The sequence below is a fragment of the Bombyx mori genome, chromosome 10, assembly GCF_030269925.1.
Source record: "Bombyx mori chromosome 10, ASM3026992v2".
NCBI classification, from domain to species: Eukaryota; Metazoa; Arthropoda; class Insecta; order Lepidoptera; family Bombycidae; genus Bombyx; species Bombyx mori.
This window is the reverse complement of record NC_085116.1, coordinates 9,449,618-9,473,025: the sequence shown is the minus strand read 5'-3', so window position 1 is coordinate 9,473,025 and position 23,408 is coordinate 9,449,618. Positions and strand designations below refer to the sequence as shown.

The window sequence follows — 23,408 nt, the reverse complement described above, 5'->3', positions numbered from 1 at the left end:
ATTTGAACAAACTATAAGAAGAGCAGGTATCATTACTTTCATAAAGGATATAAACGACAAAAGCACTATTAACAATTTAAATTTTTAATCTACAAAATATATGTCATTTCATTACATGTTTCACAGATTAAATATATATGGCAATCACTGGTATCCTTAATTACAGTGAATTGTGGATCCGATATACAAACAGAGTTATGTTTATCCAAGCATTTGAAGATATGTTCTTTGACTTCTGATGTTTGCATTGATGTCTTTATTTGAACGTTGCAACTGGGACATTTTAAACAAGAATTAACTGACATAAAGTTGTCTCTTTGACAAATTGGACAAACAATTACATTATCTTGCTCAATTTTTGACCAGTCAATGTTGTCGTCCATATGTGTTTTTTGGTATTCCTCCAACAACCTAAATTATAAGACATTTATTAGAAAAACTGTATAAATATTAAAGTTGCTTCGTAATAATAATCTTAATATAAAATATGCAAATAATTTAGTTCATATTCAGCAGTTTTGTTTACTATCACAAGACCTTAAGATAAAATGATCACATTTGTTTAACTTACCACTCCAACTCTTCCTGAATAAGTTCATTTTTTATTTCCTGTAAAATATTGTCTTCAATTTCTAAAATATCCTCTGAGAAATCTATCATTTCCTTATATAGTTCCTTTAATACATTACACATATTATCCTTTTCAAAAGTTAATTCGCGAAATTTATCTTGCAGCGTTCCACGGCATTTTTGTACCTTGTTTCTATAGTTCTGTAAGTAAAGTAGTTATAATGTAAAACAGAAATTTCGAAAAGATTTGAAGGAAGAAGGCTTCAATTTAATCTTCAATCATTTTGACTTCAGTTTGAGCTTTCTTCCGATTTCAATAAATTGATAATTTTTTTTATGAAACTGAAAAACAATAAAAGAAATTACTACATACATACTATGAACGGCAAGTATAATGTTGACAATTTTTATTATCCTTTCAAGTGCCTACCTGCCTATAACTTTGGTGCATTTAATATGGCTCTAACCACTAACGTACCTTGCGGAGCCTCTCTTTTATTTGTACAGGCGACTGCTTAGCATTAGATGAAATATTTTTAAATTTAGGTGAAGAGACTTTGTCTAACGAACACATTTTAAAAATAAAATGAGACAGTGAGAAATGTTGCGATTCACTAGAAGTACGGTACTTAAGTGTATAATCTATGTACGGTACTTATCCAATGAAGTAGGAAACTTATTGAAATGAAACGTCAACCAAAATTTCGTGCCGCTGTGACGTCATCTGGCCACAAAACATGGCGGCTTTAGTGCTGTACAAAAGATTTAAATGTTATCAGGTTTTATCGATAAACCTTCTTGGCTCATTTTATTTTAAATATTGTTGAGTATTATTTATTTGTAGAATTTATACTTTAATGGGAAGTAAGTAGGTATATTGTTATGTGCAAATATGATATGATTTAGATGGGTGAAATCTAAGACAAGTTCGTCCTTCGAATTTGCCAAGTAAACGATATGATGATTTTTAAAAGTTGCTACACTGATTTTATAAAGTTGTCGTTTGTCGCAAAACATAAAGATATGGCGTAGTTCAAAGCCATCAGCCCATTTCTAGCATGCTAAATGTTATCGTATTTTGAGTACGTGTTTTTCTTAGACTATTACAATCTATTTTAATTGTTTTGCTGACTCTAAAGTCCGTAACATACTACCGCAGCGCACCCCAAGGAAGGTGCGCCGCACCATTTGAATCACTTTCGCTTGAGAGTGATTCAAATTTTAAACTTATCAAGGGACCGCGTGAAAAAAAAACACCTACAGAACATTTATTCATTAATTACAAACGTCATTCCTTGTGACTTCCTCTCTAAAATCACTTAATTATTAAATATTTAACAAATTTACAATAGTGTTTTACTCACTGCGGAATAAAACTATTTTATTTAAATAGTTCCGAAGAGATTTTGTCGGTAACCTTTTTCCCGAAATATCTAAACAGAATGTCTAAATATGTTTTGATGACATATTTTAAAGTGGTATTTATGATTAGTGTCATGATCAATAGATTCCGACCGAAAAATGGATTTTTCGGATGAGGGCTCCATAATGAATTTAAATACATATAGATAATAGTTTTAGGACATCGACTTTCTTGAGATCCTATAAAATACGTTTTAATTATTATTTTTGTATGTTTTAAGCATGATCAATTATGAAATTTTATATAATCAATCATATTAAATCGATATCATAGTCAATAAATAATGTACAACCCAAAACAGACGGCCGAACTGACGTGACAATGACATTTGGCGCGCTAAACATGGCGGATTTTCGGCCTCATTAGACGGAGACGGAGATATTTACGTATATTCATGTTTCATTTTATGTACGCACTGAAATACTGTTATATTGTTTTCCTGCGAGTTAAAGTGCTGAGTAAGAACGAGATAGATATATGTTTATGTATGTGCCTTCAAAATGGGTGCTATTTATATAAGCAATTGTACGTATAGAACAATATGTCGTGTCCCTACTATATAGGTCTATGTACTTATCAGTTCAAAATAACAAACAATTTTTATTTATGAGCAAGTTTGAAACTTCACCAACTTCAATTCTCAAATATATTAGGTCTATAATCTATGACTTCAATGATATAGCGCCAAAATTGTCAAAAATTTTGCTTTTCCACATGGACAAGCAAAAGGAACACAACATTTTGGATGAATTTTAATAAAATGGATTTAATAGTTTGTGATTTGTACAAATTTTTTATTTTTTTATTGCCGTTGTAAGCAGATGAGCATACGGCCCACCTGATGGTGAGTGGTTACCGTCGCCCATGGACTTCAGCAGTGCCACGAGCAGAGCCAAGCCGCTGCCTCTCCACAAGCCAATTTTTTTTATTTTTTTATTGCTTAGATTTTAGATGGATGGTCGAGCTCACAGCCCACCTGGTGTTAAGTGGTTACTGGAGCCCATGGACATCTACAACGTAAATGCGCCACCCACCTTGAGATATAAGTTCTAAGATCTTAGTATAGTTACAACGGCTGTCCCACCCTTCAAACCGAAACGCATTACTGCTTCACGGCAGAAATAGGCAGGGCGGTGGTACCCACCCGCGCGGACTCACAAGAGGTCCTACCACCAGTAAAAAGTTTGAAAAAGGACATGTCATTGCGCTCGGGAAACACCGTGGAAGGGAGCTCACTTCAAAGCCGGACGGCACGTGACAAAAATGATGTCTGGAAACGCACTGTGGATGAACGCAGTAGCTCCAGGTAGTATGGATGAATTCTATTCCGGTGGCGGGCGGTCCGATAGTGAAAACGAGATGATGGAATCATCTCACACAATTCCTCAGAGCACTCCCAATGGTACATACAGTACAAAACACAGAGAGAAGCGAAGTCCCTACGCAGACCCAAAGATTCCAAACGATCCTTGAGAATGGGATTATCGACAATTTGAACGGCCCTCTTCTGTATGGAGCCAAATGGAAGTTGCTGGTATTTGGGAGCCCCGGCCCAGAGATTGGAGCAGTACTCCACGCGAGGCCAGACTTGTGCTTTATAAAGTAAAAGCTTTTGTCCAGGTGTTCGCTCTGTTGAGGACTGCCAGCATTTTAGACACCAACTTAGCTTTGCATTTCAAATGATTCCGAAATTGGACATCGCTCGAAATGTCGACCCCAAGTATCTCGATACTCTCGGAAGGTTACCCGCAACCTTGGAATCGCGGCGCCATGACAAAGGGGTCCTTCTTCGCAGTGAACGCGCAACCTTATGTCTTCAACGGGTTGAATTGAACTGGGTTCAATCAAAATCAAACCCCATTCGGAGATTAGCCCCAGAGAGTTCTCGACTTTAGATACAAGTTTTGATCGTCTCTCCTGCACCACGCTCCAAGAGAGACTCTGATGGCTGATATATCGCGTATCCTCCGTGCTATTATCCGCATAGCAATGCCATAAATAGACAGCATGTCATTGATATACAGGATAAAAATCGTGAGGGAGAGCACCGAGCCTTGTGGAACGTCAGCGTTAATGGTCATAGGAGCTTCGTAAAAGAACGAAGTGAAGTAAGGTGAGGTATTCGTTCCTTGCATTGCCGTCAAGAAGATCAGCGTCGGTGTCTTTCAGTCGATGTACTAATGGGCCAGGCAACGCAAAGTATGTAGGTAGGACCGGTACACAAAGAACGAATCGCGCTTTTTCACTTTGGTCTTTTATGTACAACTAGCCCAAGCACAAGTTGGGAAGAATCCAACTCGAGTAAGCTCGTGCTAAACAAGCACGATTCGAGTTGAGTCGAGTTGATCGTCGCTATCTTGACACTTGACAGTTAATTTTGACAGCTACATGGTGCATAGTCGAAAAAAACAATGTGTGAGAGTTAAAGTAAAAATATGACGAAGTCAAAAAGTTGATGGATTTTTGTTATTTTACTTAGTTACTTAGTTATAGTAAGAATTTCAAAAAAAAATCTTCCTTCAAGAAACCACCATGAACCAGGTAGAAAAAAGAATAGTGCGCTCAGAAAAGGAGACAATACATTCTGGGCATTTCATGATATCACAATTTGAAGCAGAAGCTCAAGATGATTATGACGACTTGGTAACCGTTCCTGACGAAGAACAAAATACTCCGAAAGTGTCTGTAGTTGCCACATATACAGTGCCTGCATCAAAAGTACCATTTCCACCAAATGAAAAGGAAGAACATAAACAGCATCAGCAACTTTCCATCGAAGTTTCCCTCACTAAGTTATTTAAATGTATGACTTTAGCATATAGGTAAGTTATTTGAGTTCTATGTTAATAAATTTTGGTATCCCCGTTTTATCTGAGATATACAAAAATGAGAAGCAAAATGTTTAGTGACAACAATATAGTATATTGGAATCTTCTTTGTTACAATAAAAGAAACTGCTATGGAGGTAAAATAATTTATTTGATAATTAGTTCAATAAATTTAGCGTACTTGACCAATTAATTGTCTTAATTTAAAAATACATAAATAATATTGAAAATATAAATTTTTGCATCTACTGGATACTCTGACAATTATTTTAAATGCAATTATTTTCTTAATGTTCCTATTGAATGTAGCAATTACTACATAAAGTAAAATTAGTAATAATTGGTTAATTGTTTTTTTATTATTATTTTGACATTGTAATTGCTTCTTATAATAAGGAAACTGTATAATTCCATTGGCTTTGGCAAGTGCAGATAAGAAAAGGTCATCATAGTCTGTACAAAAGACAGGTCATTTGTAGAGATAACTCAATCTATGAACTGCCAATGATTAAAGTTTCCTTATTCCACAAATTTATTTTTAAAATTATTTTGTTACATTTCAAGATGTCAAAATACAAGAGTAACCAAGTGTAAAAGAGTAACAAAGCTTTTACTAAAAATTCTAAAGCAAAAATTAAAATAATAAAATAAAACTATTAATAATTTGTAAAATGACGTATTCTAAGCAGCTTTGATTTAATAATTAATTATCATAAAGTTTTCATTAAAGTTCATTGATTTGAATTATATTTTTGAATACGCAGAATCTAATTCGGCTCAACAGTTAAGTCTTATTGCACATTTGGTTATCAGTAAAATTACAATATTGAATTGACACTTTGATAACAAATGTGATCAAGGATAAACAGAAGATTGCTATAAAATGTCTAAATAAACCAACAAAGTACATAGGTTTGTACTGATCCATTTTTTTATTTGTATTTTGGGAACTACAAACACTATTTCACAAAAATATTTATTATTTTAATAAATGGAGTTTGTTGAAGTATTATAAAATGGCCACAGTTTCAAAATGCATCTGAATATTGGTGTGAAATTAAATTGCAAATAGTTCTAGGATGTAATCATTAAAGAAAACAATACCATTCATGCTAGTTTTGCAGCTTTTAATTAACATATTTCTAAATGTCATGATGATAAAAATGTAAAAAACTTAATTCAAAATTATTAATAGTTCTTCAGAGAAAGTCTTAGTTACATTAACATTCAGTAACACAGTGTGCTGTTGCTGGCTGTAGCCAGTTTTTTATAATGTACATTGGGGTGCTGTATTGAAATGTTTGAATAATTATATTATAGAATGGAAGAGATTTTCCTCATTTAGTTGTAGAAACAAAAAAAGTTTCAGATTTCTATTGATTTATATGGGATAACGGGCTAGGTAGGACAGACAACCTACACACATAATGTGTTGCATCTGAATCTTTTGAAACTGAAATACACACAAATTAGCGATTGGGCAACAGCAAACCAAGTTGTTGTGTAAATAGGAATTTCTCATATGGGAAGGCAAGATGGATGACGAACATAGTCACACAAGTTAGGTTTGTTTATTTCTAAAACTTCTGCTCATGATACAATATACATGTAGATATGTTGCAATGTTTTCCTTTATACATACATTGCAAACATTGAGCATAATAATATGAGGTATGGATGCACAATTATTTATGTCAGTATGTGTGCTCAATCTGTCTCATTTAGTGAAAAAGTTGTAAAATAAGTGAAAACTTGGTATATTTACCATTTGGCTTATATTTGTTCTAGTAGTAACAGTAGATAAGATAGTCTAAGTTTATTCCTTATCAAAATGTTATTTACAACGAGCTTAAGATCAGATATTGATAGTGACACTGATAACTGGTTTAACATTTTGATTGTCTGACAATACTACTTACAGTACAGCAAAAATTATCACAGTGTCTGTACTTTAAAGAAAAGCATCCATTTTTTTATTAAAATAGAATAATGCATATTTTAAATTTTTTCTCAATGAAAATGTATCTTGTGAACTCAAGAAACTTTGTAGTAAACTTGTCTATGAGAGTACCGCTGATCAGCATTAACTTGTGATGAATAAACTGAGGATTGTAATGGTAAGTTTCAGTTTGATTGTTTAAATGTTGCTTACAGACAAAAACTAACCTCACCAAAATGGAATCGTTTCAAAGGTATAAAACTACGTTGGAAGGACAAAATCAGGTTGAACAACGTCATATGGAGATGCTGGCACATGCAATGTAAGTAATAATGCAAGTTTTATTAACAAATAGTTACATGTTAGACACTCAATAGCTTAGTTACTACTCAAATAAGTGTGTTATTTAAGGAGCACAGATGTTCGAGACGCAATGCGTTTCAGCTTATTTCAAATAAAGATGTCATGTGTTTTCTTCTGACATTTTTTTTTCACATAATAAGGTTATCGTAGCAATAGCTGTTTGCCTACAAAAATTGCGTTGGTTGATTGAAGATTTTTTAAATTGCGTAGTTAAGTGTACCAGCTCTCACACGTCTTGGCTTCCATTAAGGCATTAACACTGCAGTCTAGCGATTAACCGTTCTCTCAATAGTAAAACCTTTCGCATAAAGTTCCTTCATCGTAGACGTAGGTAGTTTATGAATCCATTTTACGAATAAAAAAAGAATTGAATTTTTCAATCGTTTTCAGAGTTTACCACAATATAAAATATTATGTTGGTTTTGATCACTTATTAGTTAAATCTGAATTGGACTTGTTTATTGCATTTTTTAGAAACTTAAAGATGATGATGTTGAAAAACCTGCACAGTGTTAAGGGCCGATTATTATCCGGTAGCTTCATCCATCAGTATAAAAACAGAATATGATCATTTAAATATAAGTTCGGATTGCCATTAATGCGTTGTTTTAAGTTTTGTGTATGAATGAACAACAAAGCATGATAGTTTTTTTTAATTCTTCATGCTGTTATGGGCGGACAAGCTCATAGCTCACCTGGTGTTAAGTGGTTACTGGAGCCTATAGATATCTACAACGTAAATGTCGGCACCCACCTTGAGATATGAGTTCTAAGGTCTCAGTGTGGTTATAACGGCTGCCCCACCCTTCAAACCGAAACGCATTACTGCTTCACGGCAGGGTGTTGGTACCCATGCAAACTCACAAGACGTCCTACCATCAGTAAATTTTATATTATAAATATGTCGTTACAACTATATCACGTTTATAAAAAAATTTAAATAAAAGCGGCCGAGCGACTACGTCACAATTGGCATTCTAAAATTGATCATGATAATCACGCATGATTTGCGTGATGACAGCATGTTGAAAATTCAGTATCGATTTGAATGGCATAATTTTGTTTTATTCCATTGGTAAAATTAAATATGTCAATTAACGTTATTCAAGATTACGCTTCAATTTCCGTAATCAATAATAATTTTTGATCAACACGTGTGATCAAGGCTCTTTCAATGAACAGGTGCTAAAAACTATACCTACAGTAAATATTCGTGACTTAAAATTATATGATTTGTGCGATAGATGCTATTTACGCATTTTTTTAAAAATCTGAAACTAGTACATAACCAGATCTGCCTTCTTTTTTTTTCGATATTTTCTGATTTCGGTTTTTGGACAGGTTAACAAATAATAAAACTAAATCGCTTTAATTTTTAATGTTTCTCTTCATAATGGAATATTGAAGCAGTGATGATAATGATATAGAATTATTTCAAATGATGATGGATTGTGATGCAGATAGTGATAGCGAGGCCGATATCATACGGTTAAAGGAATATAAAAAACGTCTGAATTACACGCCTTAGTTAAATGATTACGAATTTGTTTATAGATTTCTGAGCAAAGGGGTTGTGAATGAATTGACTAATTTAATAAGACCACGTTTGATTTGTTCATAACAATTTTCCAGAATTTACATCTGAAAGGCAACTAACTACTTATAAATAATTACTTCCAAACATAATTTATAAAATAAACTGTATAGATAATTCGAATTTTTTTATTATACAAAATGAAAATCGCATAGTAGTACACACAAGATACTTAATTTAGAATTTGTACATAATATGTTTGGGAAAAAGTCTTTTCGCATTACTTGTAATAAAATCTCATTGGCTATACTATTTGCATGTGGCTGGTTTTGGTATCATTAAAAATTTAAATTTTTAAGAGAGGATAATTCCAAATTCAAATTAAGAAAATGTGTGATTTTTATTTATTTTTCGTACTGTCAAGATGAGTGAATACAATAATTTAAAATGCAACGCAAGCCGCGAAAAAAAAATACAATGTTTATGGACCTATGGTTTAAGCCTTTTCAATCCGGAAATTTTGATACCAAAGAGGCACGTCGCTCTGGTCGCCCTATTACGGATAGAATTGATGCCATTTTTTAAAAAGTGGAGCAAGATCAGCATATCGGTACTTACGACGTAGCTGAAGAACTGGGAATTGACCACAAAACAGTTTTGGCGCATTTGAAAAAAACTGAGTATACAAAAAAGTTCGATATTTGGGTACCTCACGAGCTCACTGTAAGAAACCTAATGAACCGTATATTCATTTGTGATTCTTTATTACGACGTAATGAAGCCGAACCATTTTTGAAGAAGCTGATAACTGGTGATGAAAAGTGGATCACGTACGACAAGAACGTGCGAAAAAGGTCGTGGTCAAAGGTCGGTCAGGCTTCACAGACTGTGGCGAAACCCGGGTTAACTCGCAACAAGGTGATGATGTGTATGTGGTGGGATTGGAAGGGCATTATTCATTACGAGCTGTTACCACAAGGCAGGACCATCGATTCTGAACTCTACTGCAAACAACTGATGAGATTAAAGCAAGAAGTTGAGAGAAAGCGGTCGGAGTTAATCAACAGAAGGGGTTTCATCATGATAACGCTAACGATATACTATATACCTATACTTTAAAAAACTATCTAACACAAAACTATTGCCTTCTTCTTTTATTAAATTTAATTTTCCTTTAAATTTTCAATGTTCTAACTATATTTTCTAGCGTTATCTAAATTAACTTAAGTTTCTTTACAACAATCTCTTTTCTTCATTTTTCAAGTTACCTAACTCTCTTTTTTGCTATTAGGTATTACATACTGCTAAGGCATTGTCCCTAAATATGCTAGCCTTGCATTTCTCTTCTTCCATATTTTGTTTCCGTTTGGCTGTAAAAGTGTTAAAAATGTTGTAAGTGTTCTGACCTAAAAACAATATGCATATGGGGGAGCATAATTATTTATAGCTTAGGATTTTTTTCCTATTATGTGGCTAAGTTAGATATCAAATTTTAAAGTTTATAGCATACAACCTTCTACTAGAAGCGTCGTCTCGTCTTTTGTCTTGGGTGCTGCCTTTCTCGACTGAAAAAGATATCTTTCAAGACTTGAACTTAAAGTAAAATAAATTATTATAATTGTAGTTCATAGATATTTACAGAATTCCTTTTATTTCACTGAAGTTCTGTAATTATACACACACTTAGGATTATAAACGGAAGTTTTAAAGCGTTTTGGAGGGAAATCACCATGAAGTAAACAAAAGTGAAAAAAATTAAAATCAATATATGTTATTATTACTTTTTCATTATAAACTAATGAATTTATTATGGTTTACGATATGATAGTGAAATTTTATAGTTATAATTTAGAATAAAATAAAACAAGTGTTGAACCTGATATTGTTCCTTTATAGTAGAACGAAACGTATCAAAGGCGTAAACGTACCAATAGATCAGGGTGAAGAAGCTATCTACCGTTGGCTAAAGGTAGATAGCACTTATCCGTGATTGTGAAACGCAAACTAAGCATAGATACGCTCTTACTGATGATCGGAGATAGCTATCTATCGGTAGTCTCAGATAGGGTATTAAGAACGGCCGTTAATGTTTAGTGTGGGATGCGTTTAAAAAGTATTTGTAACTCTGGAAAAAGATTGTTTTTCGAAATATATCTTGAAATTGTAATAAAGCAGTAAACAGATATTTAGTCTGTAAGTGCGAACGCTGATGTTTACGTGTGTTTGAACCTTTGATGTTAATATACTTGTCTAATAAAATAACTATTATAATATCGAAGGACTGAACCAATCAAAATCAATTTTATGCCTTATGCATTGGGTTGATTTTGTTTCGAGCAAACAGTTCAGATATCAGTACATTGCAAGCGTAGTGCTAGTATCAAATTGATTTAGAAATAAGAGACAGCTTTATCAATTTTAAAGCGCATACAAAAAAGCGTATACACGCACCTAAGGCTTAAGATCGGATTGTACTTTCAGTCATAAAGAAACAGAACACTTTGGTCTGCCAGTTTGCATCGCCATTAGATGTTGACACCCACGTGAAACCAGAGGTAATTTATCTTTTGCAAAAAATTTATAATCATTTTAATAAATTTATCGTTAATGATTAAATAAGACATGTTTAAAAAAAATGGTCACGCAGATAAATAAACTTTTGCAAAAACTTGGCTTGGCTTTTTATTAGTTTCGTTATCACTGTATCGGTTTCATTAAACATGTCATACTGGTTTTTTAGACAACGATATTGGAAGGAAAATATTGGAAACGTCGCGTTGAAGCAGTCATAGCAGAATACAAAAAATGGCGAAAATTTCACATAATGCGTCTCCTTGGCAAGGGAGATACCTCTGTCCAAGACACGGTCAGTCAAAAAACAATGTTTTAGTTCAATTGATTTTTAAGTCCTTAAATAGTTCGTGTCAGTCGAATGTTTATGTGCTTGCTTATAGATAGCGGATATGGACACAGCGGAATCACAATGCAGCGATCTCGCAGGGAATATGCTCACGGACGAGGATTACCTTAACTTCATGACGGACACATTGTTTTCTACCATCACCAACCATCAACCGTTCGCGTTTCCAGATTGCAGGGAAATCGGTTAGCCTTTTAATGATCATAAAATGTTGGATCTTTATTTAATTAACTTTTCCCTCAAATAGGAATGAATGCATCTACTACATGACTACACTAACCTTGGTTGAGTGGTAGATAATGCCTTAGACATTAAGCCCGCCACTGTACTCATATACATAAAGTTGAATAAGTAAATAAAGAATACTAAAAAACCGCCTGTTTTACAGCAAAAGGGGCAAGTTTAGCAGACTTCATTCAACCTAGTTTAGGCCCATTGCAACCTAATCTAGACGATTTTATGGACACATTAGAACCCCTTCAAGGTATGTAAAATTTTTACCGTACGAATTAGCTTAATTGAGATACTTAAAAAAACAATAGAAACTTCGCGTTTGAAACATTTTAACGGATATTAGGAATTTCAGAGTTTTTAACGTCGTCTCGTTTGCCGCCTGTGCCGGAAGAGTCGACGCTGCCGTCCGAAGATTTACTATATAGGAGTGGGATGTCAGTGGAGTCGTACAATACTCGAAGTTTCATAACGGAGATGCAAAACTCCACAGTCGCGACCATGCCCACTAGTCAAATGGCTATACACGGTAAACAGAACTGCAGTGGTTCGTTATCTTGTACAACAATATGAGCGATTTTTTTTTAATGATGTGCGCGTGAAAATTATAAAAACAGAATTTGTCTGTTGCAGGTACGAGTAACAATAGTCAAATGATGCAGATCTCCGAGCAAAGTATAAAAAATGAGCAGCTACGTATGTACGATAACAATCGTCTGTTTGCGCAGACAGACATGCAGAATAGCTTGATTAGCACACAGGAAATGCTGTCTTCATTCCAAACGGTCGGCTACGATCAGCACGCCACCCAACAGGCAGATTCCCAAATACAAGCGAGTGTGTACACGGGGAAAACAAACAGAATGCAATATGTGAATACGCCGAAAGCTCCAGTGGAACCCAACTACAATAAATATAGTGCAGGTGAATTTTTTTTTGCCTTGGGTAAATGAGTTTGTCGTGTTCATCGCAATCAATGACGTATTCGCACGTTTCAGCTATACCCCCCTCTCAGACGGCCCCCGAAACTGTATCCCTATTGCAGCAACCGGTGCAGAATTCAAAGTATGCTTCGACGATCGTAATACAAGGGAGAAGCGGATACAACCGTGATAAGCCTAGGTCAAGAGTCGGCCAGTATCAAATGCAAAATAGTCAATATCACGCGTACGGGCAGCCGTCGAGCCAGCCGGCCCCGTCTCCCGTGTCTCCGCAGAGCTACGAGGCGCGCCCGGCGGCCGTCCGCCAGCCCGCCGCGCAGGTACAGTACCTGCAGCCGAACCCTGCGGACTCGTACAAAGGGAAGGCCGCCTCGCCATCTGGAAACCCTCGGTCGTTTAAGATGCCTTCCCCGCCGGCGTCCGTCGCCCCTCAGCAGGTAATTATCAGCAATACCTTACTGTGAAAGGCGAGGTCAATCAAACAATAAGGAACGTCGAACGCAGGTGCCAATGCAACAAAGTGACGGATCGACTAGCACAAGTAGCTCCCGCAGCAGTGGAAAGGAACAGTACAGATCGCACAGCTTGCCGCTGGGTGCGCAGCTCAATCCCGATTGGACGGTGTCCGCTCCGCCTGCACCTGCTCCCTCGACTTCCGAAACCTGCGCTTCTAAGCATGCCGCTCGGGTAAGTATAACGTTACGAGTCAATTGGCATCATACACATACAACCATATGCACTCTGTCGTATGCCGCTCTAAAAATCGTAATGACTGTCTAAGGTAGCCAGGTACATAGGTAGTGTAGATCAAAAGGTTCACTAGATCGTGTACGCATTTCCTTTCGTTTCTTCTATATCTTTATTATGTCATAAACATTTTGAAAGTTTGAAATATTTTCACCCGATTAAAATTGATATGGAATTAAGTTATCACGTGTCGTCGGCTCGTACGTTATCGGGAAGGCAAGGCGCCGCCATGTTGATTGACGAGTACATCATTCCGACGTTGTGGGCGGGTGTTAGGAACACACCTACATTCTTAAATATGTCCGATAATAAACTGACCATTATTTAAAATTTCTTGCGTCGAATTCGCATTGGAATTCGATCTACCAGTTTTAAATTATTTGTTCAAATTAGGCGTTGTATTAGACAACGATTAACTTTTTTATTCACAAAAAGTCAAATCAAAATAATTTAACATAAATAAACTCACACAGTAGAATAGGTCTTCCAATGCGCTTGAAGGAGGCACAGTTCCCAAGATACTGGCTACGTTGTCTCGTTGGACAGCCAGAATCGCTCTCTGTGCAAAGTACCAGCCAGCCTTAGCATCACGTGTAACCTCCTTCAAGCATTTGGAGATTTCTGTAAAAATTTCTTTGCTTCAGGGCTCCAAGGGCCCATCGTCTCACGATTAACTTATGTAGGATTCGTTAGTAGTTAGTATGTGCTATGTTGAACATCCGGAACACCGGGATGCTTGACGTAGCCGATCCTTCAAACACGGTCATTAAGACGTTTAAAGGCAAACATCATTCTGATAAAATTTAGATTATTTAGTCTGGTACGGAGTGCGTGCGATAATAAAATGTGTTATCTATCATTATCTTGGGGCATGACTACAAGACCTCGTTTATATTGGCCAACAGATGTCTGGAAATGAAGAAATTAAATTCTCGCACGCGCGATGAATCAACGGCATACGTTCGAAAAGTTTGAATCGAAACGGTAAGTAAGTGAACATGCAGTAAAGTGAAACGTTTGCAGGCTCGCGAGCCGTTACCGGGTGCGATACGCATGCGGTCCCGCTCGACGTCGGGCGGTAGCGGCGGCGTGCAGTCAGAGGGGGGCGGGCCCCCGCCGCGCCGCGCGCACCCACCGCCGCTCAGCACCGCCGCCTCCGAGCCCACGCTGCCCCACGCTAGCGTTATGCTCGCGCACCTCCTCTCCGCCCGACACTGTCAGTCGTTTTGCTATTTCTGCATTCTACTGTGCGTTTCAAATTATAGCGGGATTGTCAGTCCAACCTTCCATTACTGTGTACATTGCGCGTTCCATTACTGTGTACATTGCGCGTTCCATTACTGTGTACATTGCGCCTTCCATTACTGTGTACATTGCGCCTTCTATTAATGTGTACATTGCGCCTTCCCTCGCCGAACCAGTCGCTTGCGACGAAGGGCTCGACGAGTAAATTAACCCATAGATACGGCCCACTGAGTTTCTCGCCGGATCTTCTCAGGGGTTTGGTTTCCGATCCGGTGGTAAATTCTGCGAAGCACTACTCTTGCTATGGCCAGTGTTAGCAACACTCCCGGTTAGAGCTCCGATAGCTCACCTACTCGCCCGGTTATGCTGACCTAGCCTCAAGGCTACCAGCTTAGGTAGGGAAAAAAAGCGGGCCAGTAAAGTCAGTTTTGGGTCTAATTTTACACCGACTGTTCGATTCATGTTAACAAACTTTGATTGAAATGTAACTGGCAGTCTCGATCGTCCTTAAAAATTATATAACAATCGGAATATTTCGATATTTTTCTAAAATCCTAAGTTCACTACCCAGAATACTTTCGTAAACAAAAAACAAGTTTACTTCTATCATTACATCACTCGTTATTCTTCAGTACGCACGTAGAACTATGGAAGCTGGTCAATGTAGCTTTATGACAATCTTCGTCGTGTTTGAAACACATGGTGTCCACGTCTGTTACATAATTTAAAACTAATTCATGTATGTTTTGTTTCATGTACTAGATTACTTTATTCATTCGGCCTACCGTTTTATTTCAGCTCAAAGTTTATACAAACTTAATAGTAATGAAGATGTTGCCGGGAGCTCCGATCCCACCAAGTCCCCGATTAGAAGGGGACAACCGTCTCCGATCGGTAGTGACGTCATGTCGCCCCTTCCAGTAAGTCACATTGAAATTTGTTTGGGGATCTAAGTAAAATGGTTGACTCGCAATGAATAATTACGGCTTATGTGAAGATAACATAAACGCGCGCCCGACTTGTCGAAGAAAGATAAATATAGACTAAAGGTTAAGCAGTAGAATAAATAATCTTAGGATAATAAAATGACCGTTGCACTGGAGTTATAAATAGTTATTGTTTTTAATTATTATTTCATAAAAATAATACTTTACATGCTTAAGCCGCATGATCATTGGTTAATTAATGCCACTCAATCATGCTAACTAAAATTACAGCCGGCAATAGAAAACTAAGCTGAAATATTTTCTTGATCATTAATTACTTACTGGTGGTAGGACCTCTTGTGAGCCCGCGCGGGTAGGTACCACCACCCTGCCTATTTATGCCGTGAAGCAGTAATGCGTTTCGGTTTGAAGGGCGGGGCAGCCGCTGTAACTTTACTTGAGACTTTAGAACTTATATCTCAAGGTGGGTGGCGCATTTACGTTGTAGATGTCTTTGGGATCCAGTAACCACTTAATACCAGGTGGGCTGTGAGCTCGTCCACCCAACTAAGCAAAAAAATAAATAAAAAAAATTCTAATTCTAATCACAAAATTCGTTTTCGCCTTTGCATGCGTTCCCTAATTTTTGAGACTTAAAGATTTATTGAATTAATGAACACTTGTGTCGACATATTTTTCGGTTTTTTTTTTTCCTGTACTTAGGTTCATTATCTTTATATTCATAACTACTTATTATCTAAGTGAAAACGATAAAAAAAAACTTTAAGGCATAACACGTATTTATTATCTATACAATTTATTTGGATGAATACTCTGTGGTTTACTCTTTAGCTGCAAATTAATCAAATCTTCACGGTGTAAACCACTTTATTTATTACTAGCTTTTGCCCGCGACTCCGTCCGCGTGGAATAGTTACTTTGGCATAACGCCAAATTTTACCCCCCACTTCATTTACGTAGAAAGTGAAAATATTTGGAAACATTCTTTATTGGTGCTCCACTTGTGTTGGTCTTACCGTAATGTTATATACCCTATAGCCTTCCTCGATAAATGGGCTGTTTAAAACTGAAAGAATTTTTCAAATCGGACCAGCAGTTCCTGAGATTAGCGCGTTCAAAAAAACAAACTCTTCAGCTTTATAATATTAGTATAGATATGCATGCATGATCTGCGTTAGGCATGCGAGAGAGGTTAGACATGTTACATGGTATAACCTCTTACACCGGTCACTCACATGCGCACGAATACGCAAACCCGCAAGTGTAGGACGACATTTGCAAATGATTATGCAAAGTTTTCGCTACATTCGTGGTTTTCCAAGCTGTGTCGGTTTTTTAACAGACATCAAAGCGCGCGAACCGTGAACCTTCGCGTAGTCTCCCACACATTCGTTTGCCCAGTTGCGCCGACGATTGCGAATTTAATGTACGTATCGCCATTTTCATAGTTCGTGACGTCTACCGTGTGGCGTATCTTCATCAAAAGAAATCCCATAACAACGTTAATGATGTCTGGGAAAGAATTCAAAACTCTTTTTCTCTTCAATGTTCTATTGACGAATTAAAAAGGAGAAGAAATTCGTGAGACATTCGTAAACAAGTGTAAGAGGAAGCGCAAACGGGTTCGCAAATTGAGTATGCGAACCCATTTGCACAGCCGCTAGGTTTGCGAATGAATGTTTGACGGCTCTTCATGTACACGTACAATGTACGAATGTTTGCGCGCATGTCAGTGGCCGGCATTAGGCTACCCGCCAATAGGTAGGGGGGAAAGACGTTGTTTTTGTTGTAATTTTCATTTTTCATTGTATCAGTATATTGTTGTATCGTGTATGAAACTAACGACTATGTTTGCATGTTTTGTACAATGGTCAACTAATCACGCCCTCAATATTGTGATATTCTGGTCCAATATATTATATTTATGTTTACGGCATTTGCGACACAGGATCATCATCAACAATCATAGTTTGTGAATGTTAAATGTGCAACGTTGTACATTTTTTAAATCCGTTTACATAAAAAGCGTAGGCAGCGGCTTGGCTCTGCCCCTGGCATTGCTGAAGTCCATGGGCGACGGTAACCACTCACCATCAGGTGGGCCGTATGCTCGTCTGCCTACAAGGGCAATAAAAAAAAATTTTTGAAAAAAAAGTGGAAATTTAGACCTTCGATTGCATTAAGCTGTATTAAAAATAATCTTGCAAGTAGTTACTACGCGTGTGTTGGCCTCGTTTTTTATTTATTAATTTATTAAAAAATCACTGATAACGTTTATTGGATTTGGTATCGTTTATGTTACAATACAATTTTTAAGGTTAAATTCTGTCACTTAGATTTGAATTTCTTATATTAGAGTAATGAATCGAACCGGTATGCATAAGAATTCAGAATGTTGATACATCTACATCTACAACGTAAATACCGATACCCACCTTGAGATAAGTTCTAAAGTCTCACTCAAGTTACAACGGCTACTCCATCCTTCAAATCAAAACTCATTACTGCTTCACGGCATAAATAGGCAGGGTGGTGGGACTCACAAGACGTGCTACCACCAGTAATTACGCAAATTATAATTTTGCGGGTTTGATTTTTATTACACGATGTTATTCCTTCACCGTGGAAATCAATCGTGAACATTTGTTGAGTACGTATTTCATTAAAAAAATTGCTACCTGCCTACGGGATTCGAACACTGGTGCATCGCTAGATACCGAATGCACCGGACGTCTTTTTTTTCTTTTTTTTTTATTGCCTTTCTAGGCAGACGAGCATACGGCCCACCTGATGGTGAGTGGTTACCGCCGCCCATGGACTTCAGCAATGCCAAGGGCAGAGCCAAGCCGCTGCCTAGCCAAGCCGCTGCCTTGCCGTCTTACCCCACTAAGCCACGACGACTTGATATGTGTTTTAAAATAGGGATGTATATATTAGGCCGTCAGCGCAAAAGTGGTCTAAACATACCATAGTTAGTATGGAGATAATGAGGTTCGAATTTACTTTTACAATACTTCGTAGGCAAAAAAAAAAAACGCGCTAAAATGATGTTTACAAATTCATCTGTTATCTATGGATTGAAACTAGTGATAGGCCGATTTTGCATCAAAATGTTATATGTTTTAAATAAATTGCAATACATAAGCATGAATGTGAATCGTGGGTTAGGCCGCTTTTGCGCTGACGGCCTCATATCGCCTTTTCGCATTAAAAGTGTACAATTTCCAAAAAATATTCGAAATTTAGTTAATATGTGTAAACATTTGGTTTCACCAGTATTTTTCTCATAAATACTGTCAAAAGAGCGTAGTTTAGTTTTACGTTTTTTTTTTTAATTTACCTATGTTTTGACTACTATTAACAAAATTAATACAAAATTTTATCTTACTTTAAAAGACAGATAATGTAACTGATAAAAAATTAAAAATAAATGTCGCAAATATGATTAATATTAAAAATATTACATGTTAAACCTTTAAAACGCTCTCCTGTAAAATTAGTAAGTTTTGAGATTATACAGTTTTAATGCGAGAAGACGATATGTGCTATCGTCTGCAATGCTCGGATAGTTGAGTAACGTAGTGTTTGGACAGTCGGTGTCGCCGCCGACGTCCCCTGGCTCGCCGCGCCGTACTCACCTCCACGCCGAACAAAAGCGCCGCTACAATATCAAGAACGGATTCGACACGCTGCAGGCCCTCATACCGCATCTCAACGTCAACCCCGGCGCTAAGGTAACGTCAACGTCACTATCGCTCTATCCTTGTCTCTCTTTACATGACACTCAATCAATTCAATCGATAACTCAATCATCTTTCTACACACTGAGGTGTTTAAAATACCGTTAAAATGATATAGGACTAATTGACAAATAACGTGGAACCAGGACCGGTTTTGGCTCCAAGTTATCTCGGCCTTTCAGCAGTAAGCGTTAACATGGCTGCTGGTTTCCATGAGTGAGAGTAACCCCTCATCATCTAATGGGGTCGTGAGCTCAAAAGCGGTTACAGCATGAAATTTTAGATTTGTAGTTCTAAATGCGCAATAAATTAAAAAAAAACAAACGTTTGAAGTTACTATGCTGCAACTATTTAAAACCATGCTTTGAGTTATTAGTTTTTTGTTTCTATTGCTTAGATCAGTGGACGACCTCAAAGCCCACCTGGTGTTAAGTAGTTACTGGAGCCCATAGACATTTACAACGTAAATGTGCCACCCACCTTGAGATATAAGTTCTAAGGTCTCGGTATAGTTACAACGGCTGCCCCACCCTTCAAACCGAATCGCATCACTGCTTCACGGCAGAAATAGGCGGGGTGGTGGTAACTACACGTGCGGACTCACATGAGGTCCTACCACCAGTAAAAATAGTAGTAATATATACCTAAATACACTCTATAGATAGTGTGTTTTTTCGTACTGCTTCATAAAATTCATAATGATGATAATTTCGTTGGCTCATTATTCAAATGTGTTTGTAGATAAGCAAGGCGGCCATGCTGCAAAAGGGCGCCGAATACATCAAGCAACTGAAGGCGGAACGGAATCAGTTGAAAGAGGAAATGGAGAGTTTGAGACAACAAATCGAATGTTTACACAATTCGATTTCGTAAGTAAACATCTTTTAGTTAATTAAAACCAATGAAACGTATTATCGACCCTGGTATTATATATATTATATAATCTTATTTACACGGTCACTCGAAGATTACATTATGAATTTGTGTGTTTAAATGTACAAACATTTTATATTCCATTACGTATGTGTGGTTTAGTCTGCGCGAATAGACGCCGCGGTCTGGTTGGAGTTTTTTAATATAAACGGGAACGCTTTTAAATTTTTTTATTGCAAGGATGCGTGATCCAACCCATAGCAGAACAGATCAAAATAAGTTTGAAACATATTGTTTCGTAAAAAATAATTTACCGAATCTGTTGTATTAATTTGTAAGTTACAAAATAATTGTACCCATTAAGATTTGATTAACTTAAATGATTTTCGACATAGCTATTGTTATTGAACAGAAGATACGGGTACACAATATCCGGCTTCGAGTTATTTCTACTTCTCATCATCCTAATGTCTAGCTGTGTTTTCATTTTAATTTTTGTTGTGACCCGCTTGTTGTAGTAGTCACTGAACTCAAGGCATATGAATGCCAAGGTTGACATCAGATATAAATGGTGTGTTAGTCTGTTTGTTTGTTTGTTCGTGATCTGATCTGTTGGGTTGTATGTGCAGTTGTTAAATTATTTATATACAATCTCCACTTTAGGGTTGATTTTGATTTTTGACAGGTAGCCGTCGAGTAGGTTCAATAACTTGATGTATTCCAAAGAACAACCCTCTCCCCCAATACCACCTCCCCAACACTCCTCTCCCCAACACCCCTCCACTAATACCGCCCCTTCTCTAACACAACATACATGACGATCACGACCATTCTGTCAAGAGTGACACGATTGCGAAGAATTTCGTACACACAGCTGAACAGAGCTGGGTTTCATTAGTGCACCTTCTAAATTGATGTAATTTATTTATTTATTTTTATTGCTTAGATGGGTGGACGAGCTCACAGCCCACCTGGTGTTAAGTGGTTACTGGAGCCCGTAGACATCTACAACGTAAATGCGCCACTCACCTTGAGATATAAGTTCTAAGGTCTCAGTATAGTTACAACGGCTGCCCCACCCTTCAAACCGAAACGCATCACTGCTTCACGGCAGAAATAGGCATGGCGGTGGTACCTATCCGTGCGGACTCACAAGAGGTCCTACCACCAGTCAAAAATATACTCTAGATGTATATACTCTAAATAAGTGGTTGAATGTTTGACTAATGTGCAGCAACTGCCACTCGCTGCTGCCGGCGACGGGCGCCCCGGTGTCGCGGGCGCGCGCCGGCCGCCTGCGGGAGATGTTCGCGCGGCACGTGGCCAACCGGACCCTGCACAACTGGAAGTATTGGCTCGTATCCTTTCGAACAAAACAACATTACAATTAGCCCAAAACACGTCATTACGGATCCTCCCGATCCATTAACGGTGCTTTTGGGTGCCACAAGCACCGGTCACCGCCCTCGTCGAACCTGTCGCTTCGACGAATTAGCCCACAGACACAGCCCACTGAGTTTCTCGCCGGATCATCTCAGTGGGTCGCGTTTCCGATCCGGTGGTATATTCTGCGAAGCACTGCTCTTGCTAGGGTCAGTGTTAGCATCATTCCGGTTTGAGCTCCGTGAGCTCACCTACTAGTTAAGGTTACGCTGAAATAGCCTCTCAAGGCTATCATCAGCTTAGGTACGAAAAAAAATTTTTTTTTTGTACGTACAAAACGAACGTACTAATAATTTCATAGTTAAATCACTGAGCCTCCGTCGACATCGTGCCATTGTTTTTCGTGTAATTCTTAAACGAAAATATACAGAGTAATAATAAAATGTTAATGTAGATAAATGTTTATCTCCGTTTTCTTTTACCATAGTACAGGAAATCCTAATTTGAGATAAATTATAAGACGCTTTTGATAAAATTCAAGATATGATAAAATATATTAATAAGTACCCCACCCTTTTTGCGATAAAATGTTTGTTTTTAATAAATCACTCGATTTTTTTTTACTAACGTAAAATTATTCTATAGTTTTTAGTTCAGCTAGCTACAAACGCCTGTGTTTTAGATTTCTTAAACCATTATTTAAATATTATAAATATTGTAAGTATCACACGCGTTATAGTAAGTAGGTACTTTTTTTTATTACCCTTTCAGACAGCCGAGCATACGGCCCATCTGATGGTGAATGGTTACCATCGCCCACGGACAGACAATTCAGCAATGCCAGGAGCAGAGCCAAGCCGCTGTCTACCATTAAGTTCTCTCTATCACACGGTATATTTTTGGTACGATGTCAAAGTAATTAAAGCTTATTTTTGTGGGCGGAAGACGTGGGTAGTTGTTTATTTTTGTGGACGGAAAACGTGGGTAGTTGTTGAATGTAAAACCGAAGCGTCTATTGCCTTGACTCGTGCGAAGTTCAGCGTGGTGTCGGCGGCGCTGGTGGAGTCGTTCAGCGCGTGCGTGTCGTGCGGCAGCGGCTCCGACCTGGTGCGGACCACGCTGCTCTGGGCCGAGCAGCACTGCTCGCTCGTGGAGATGCGCCCCGGTAACGTTTCTACCCTGTACCGCTGTTGGATTGTATCTGCTATTTGATTGTACTAGGGTCTAAGAGGCCACTGAAACTCGTACATGTCGCGACGGATACCCACCGCTCTCACCTTCAGACACGAAGTGGAACGTACAACTGTAATTGGAGACGTCGAAAATAGTCCTAACTAGCATAGGATTTTTTTTTATTGCTCTGATGAGTGGACGAGCTTACAGCCCATCCGGTGTTAAATGGTTACTGGAGCCCTTAGACATCTACGACGTAAATGCGCCACCCACCTTGAGATATTAGTTCTAAGATCTCAGTATACTTACAACGGCTGCCCCGCCATTCAAACCGAAACGCATTACTGCTTCACGGCAGAAATAGGCAGGGCGGTGGTACCTACCCGCGCGGACTCACAAGAGGTCCTACCACCAGTAGTCACAAGGTTCTACCACCAGTAAATTCCAGATATTCCAGGACTCGCATAAACCAAAGAAAAATACTATGTGAAGTGGAAGTCTCAATATTATTAGAATCATACATTCACCCTTTACTCTATTGAAGGCTTGGT

General features: G+C 37.7%; 2 protein-coding genes across 9 annotated transcripts in view; one reads left to right on the top strand and one right to left on the bottom strand.

Moving 5' to 3' along the window:
* Positions 1–68: 68 nt before the first annotated feature.
* Positions 69–1,316, bottom strand: LOC101743725 (uncharacterized). 2 transcript variants are annotated; one of them, XM_012689254.4, is made up of 3 exons: positions 1,001–1,316; positions 572–771; positions 69–411 (listed from the first exon to the last, which is right to left on the bottom strand). In XM_012689254.4, the coding sequence occupies exons 1-3, from the start codon at positions 1,019–1,021 to the stop codon at positions 90–92; spliced, it is 543 nt and encodes a 180-aa protein (XP_012544708.1). In that variant the 5' UTR covers positions 1,022–1,316; the 3' UTR covers positions 69–89. The 2 variants fall into 2 exon arrangements, with proteins under 2 accessions (XP_012544708.1, XP_004924871.1); XM_004924814.5 differs by having other exon boundaries at positions 1,049–1,273.
* Positions 1,317–4,357: 3,041 nt separating this feature from the next.
* The window catches only part of LOC101743585 (carbohydrate-responsive element-binding protein), a 23,461-nt gene continuing 4,410 nt past the window's right edge, over positions 4,358–23,408 (top strand). Inside the window, exons 1-16 of one of the 7 annotated variants that reach the window (XM_004924813.5) lie at positions 4,358–4,815; positions 6,976–7,082; positions 11,139–11,212; positions 11,398–11,523; positions 11,612–11,762; positions 11,966–12,061; positions 12,164–12,337; positions 12,442–12,732; positions 12,807–13,186; positions 13,254–13,436; positions 14,520–14,712; positions 15,540–15,661; positions 19,282–19,422; positions 20,170–20,297; positions 21,536–21,659; positions 22,720–22,849. In XM_004924813.5, coding sequence (XP_004924870.2) covers positions 4,526–4,815; positions 6,976–7,082; positions 11,139–11,212; positions 11,398–11,523; positions 11,612–11,762; positions 11,966–12,061; positions 12,164–12,337; positions 12,442–12,732; positions 12,807–13,186; positions 13,254–13,436; positions 14,520–14,712; positions 15,540–15,661; positions 19,282–19,422; positions 20,170–20,297; positions 21,536–21,659; positions 22,720–22,849 — 2,710 coding nt within the window. In that variant the 5' untranslated portion in view covers positions 4,358–4,525. Of the gene's footprint in view, positions 4,816–6,718; positions 6,939–6,975; positions 7,083–11,138; positions 11,213–11,397; positions 11,524–11,611; positions 11,763–11,965; positions 12,062–12,154; positions 12,356–12,441; positions 12,733–12,806; positions 13,187–13,253; positions 13,437–14,519; positions 14,713–15,539; positions 15,662–19,281; positions 19,423–20,169; positions 20,298–21,535; positions 21,660–22,719; positions 22,850–23,408 lie in introns of those variants that run through there. The other 6 variants (XM_012689242.4, XM_012689243.4, XM_012689241.4 and 3 more) reach the window with 6 other exon arrangements.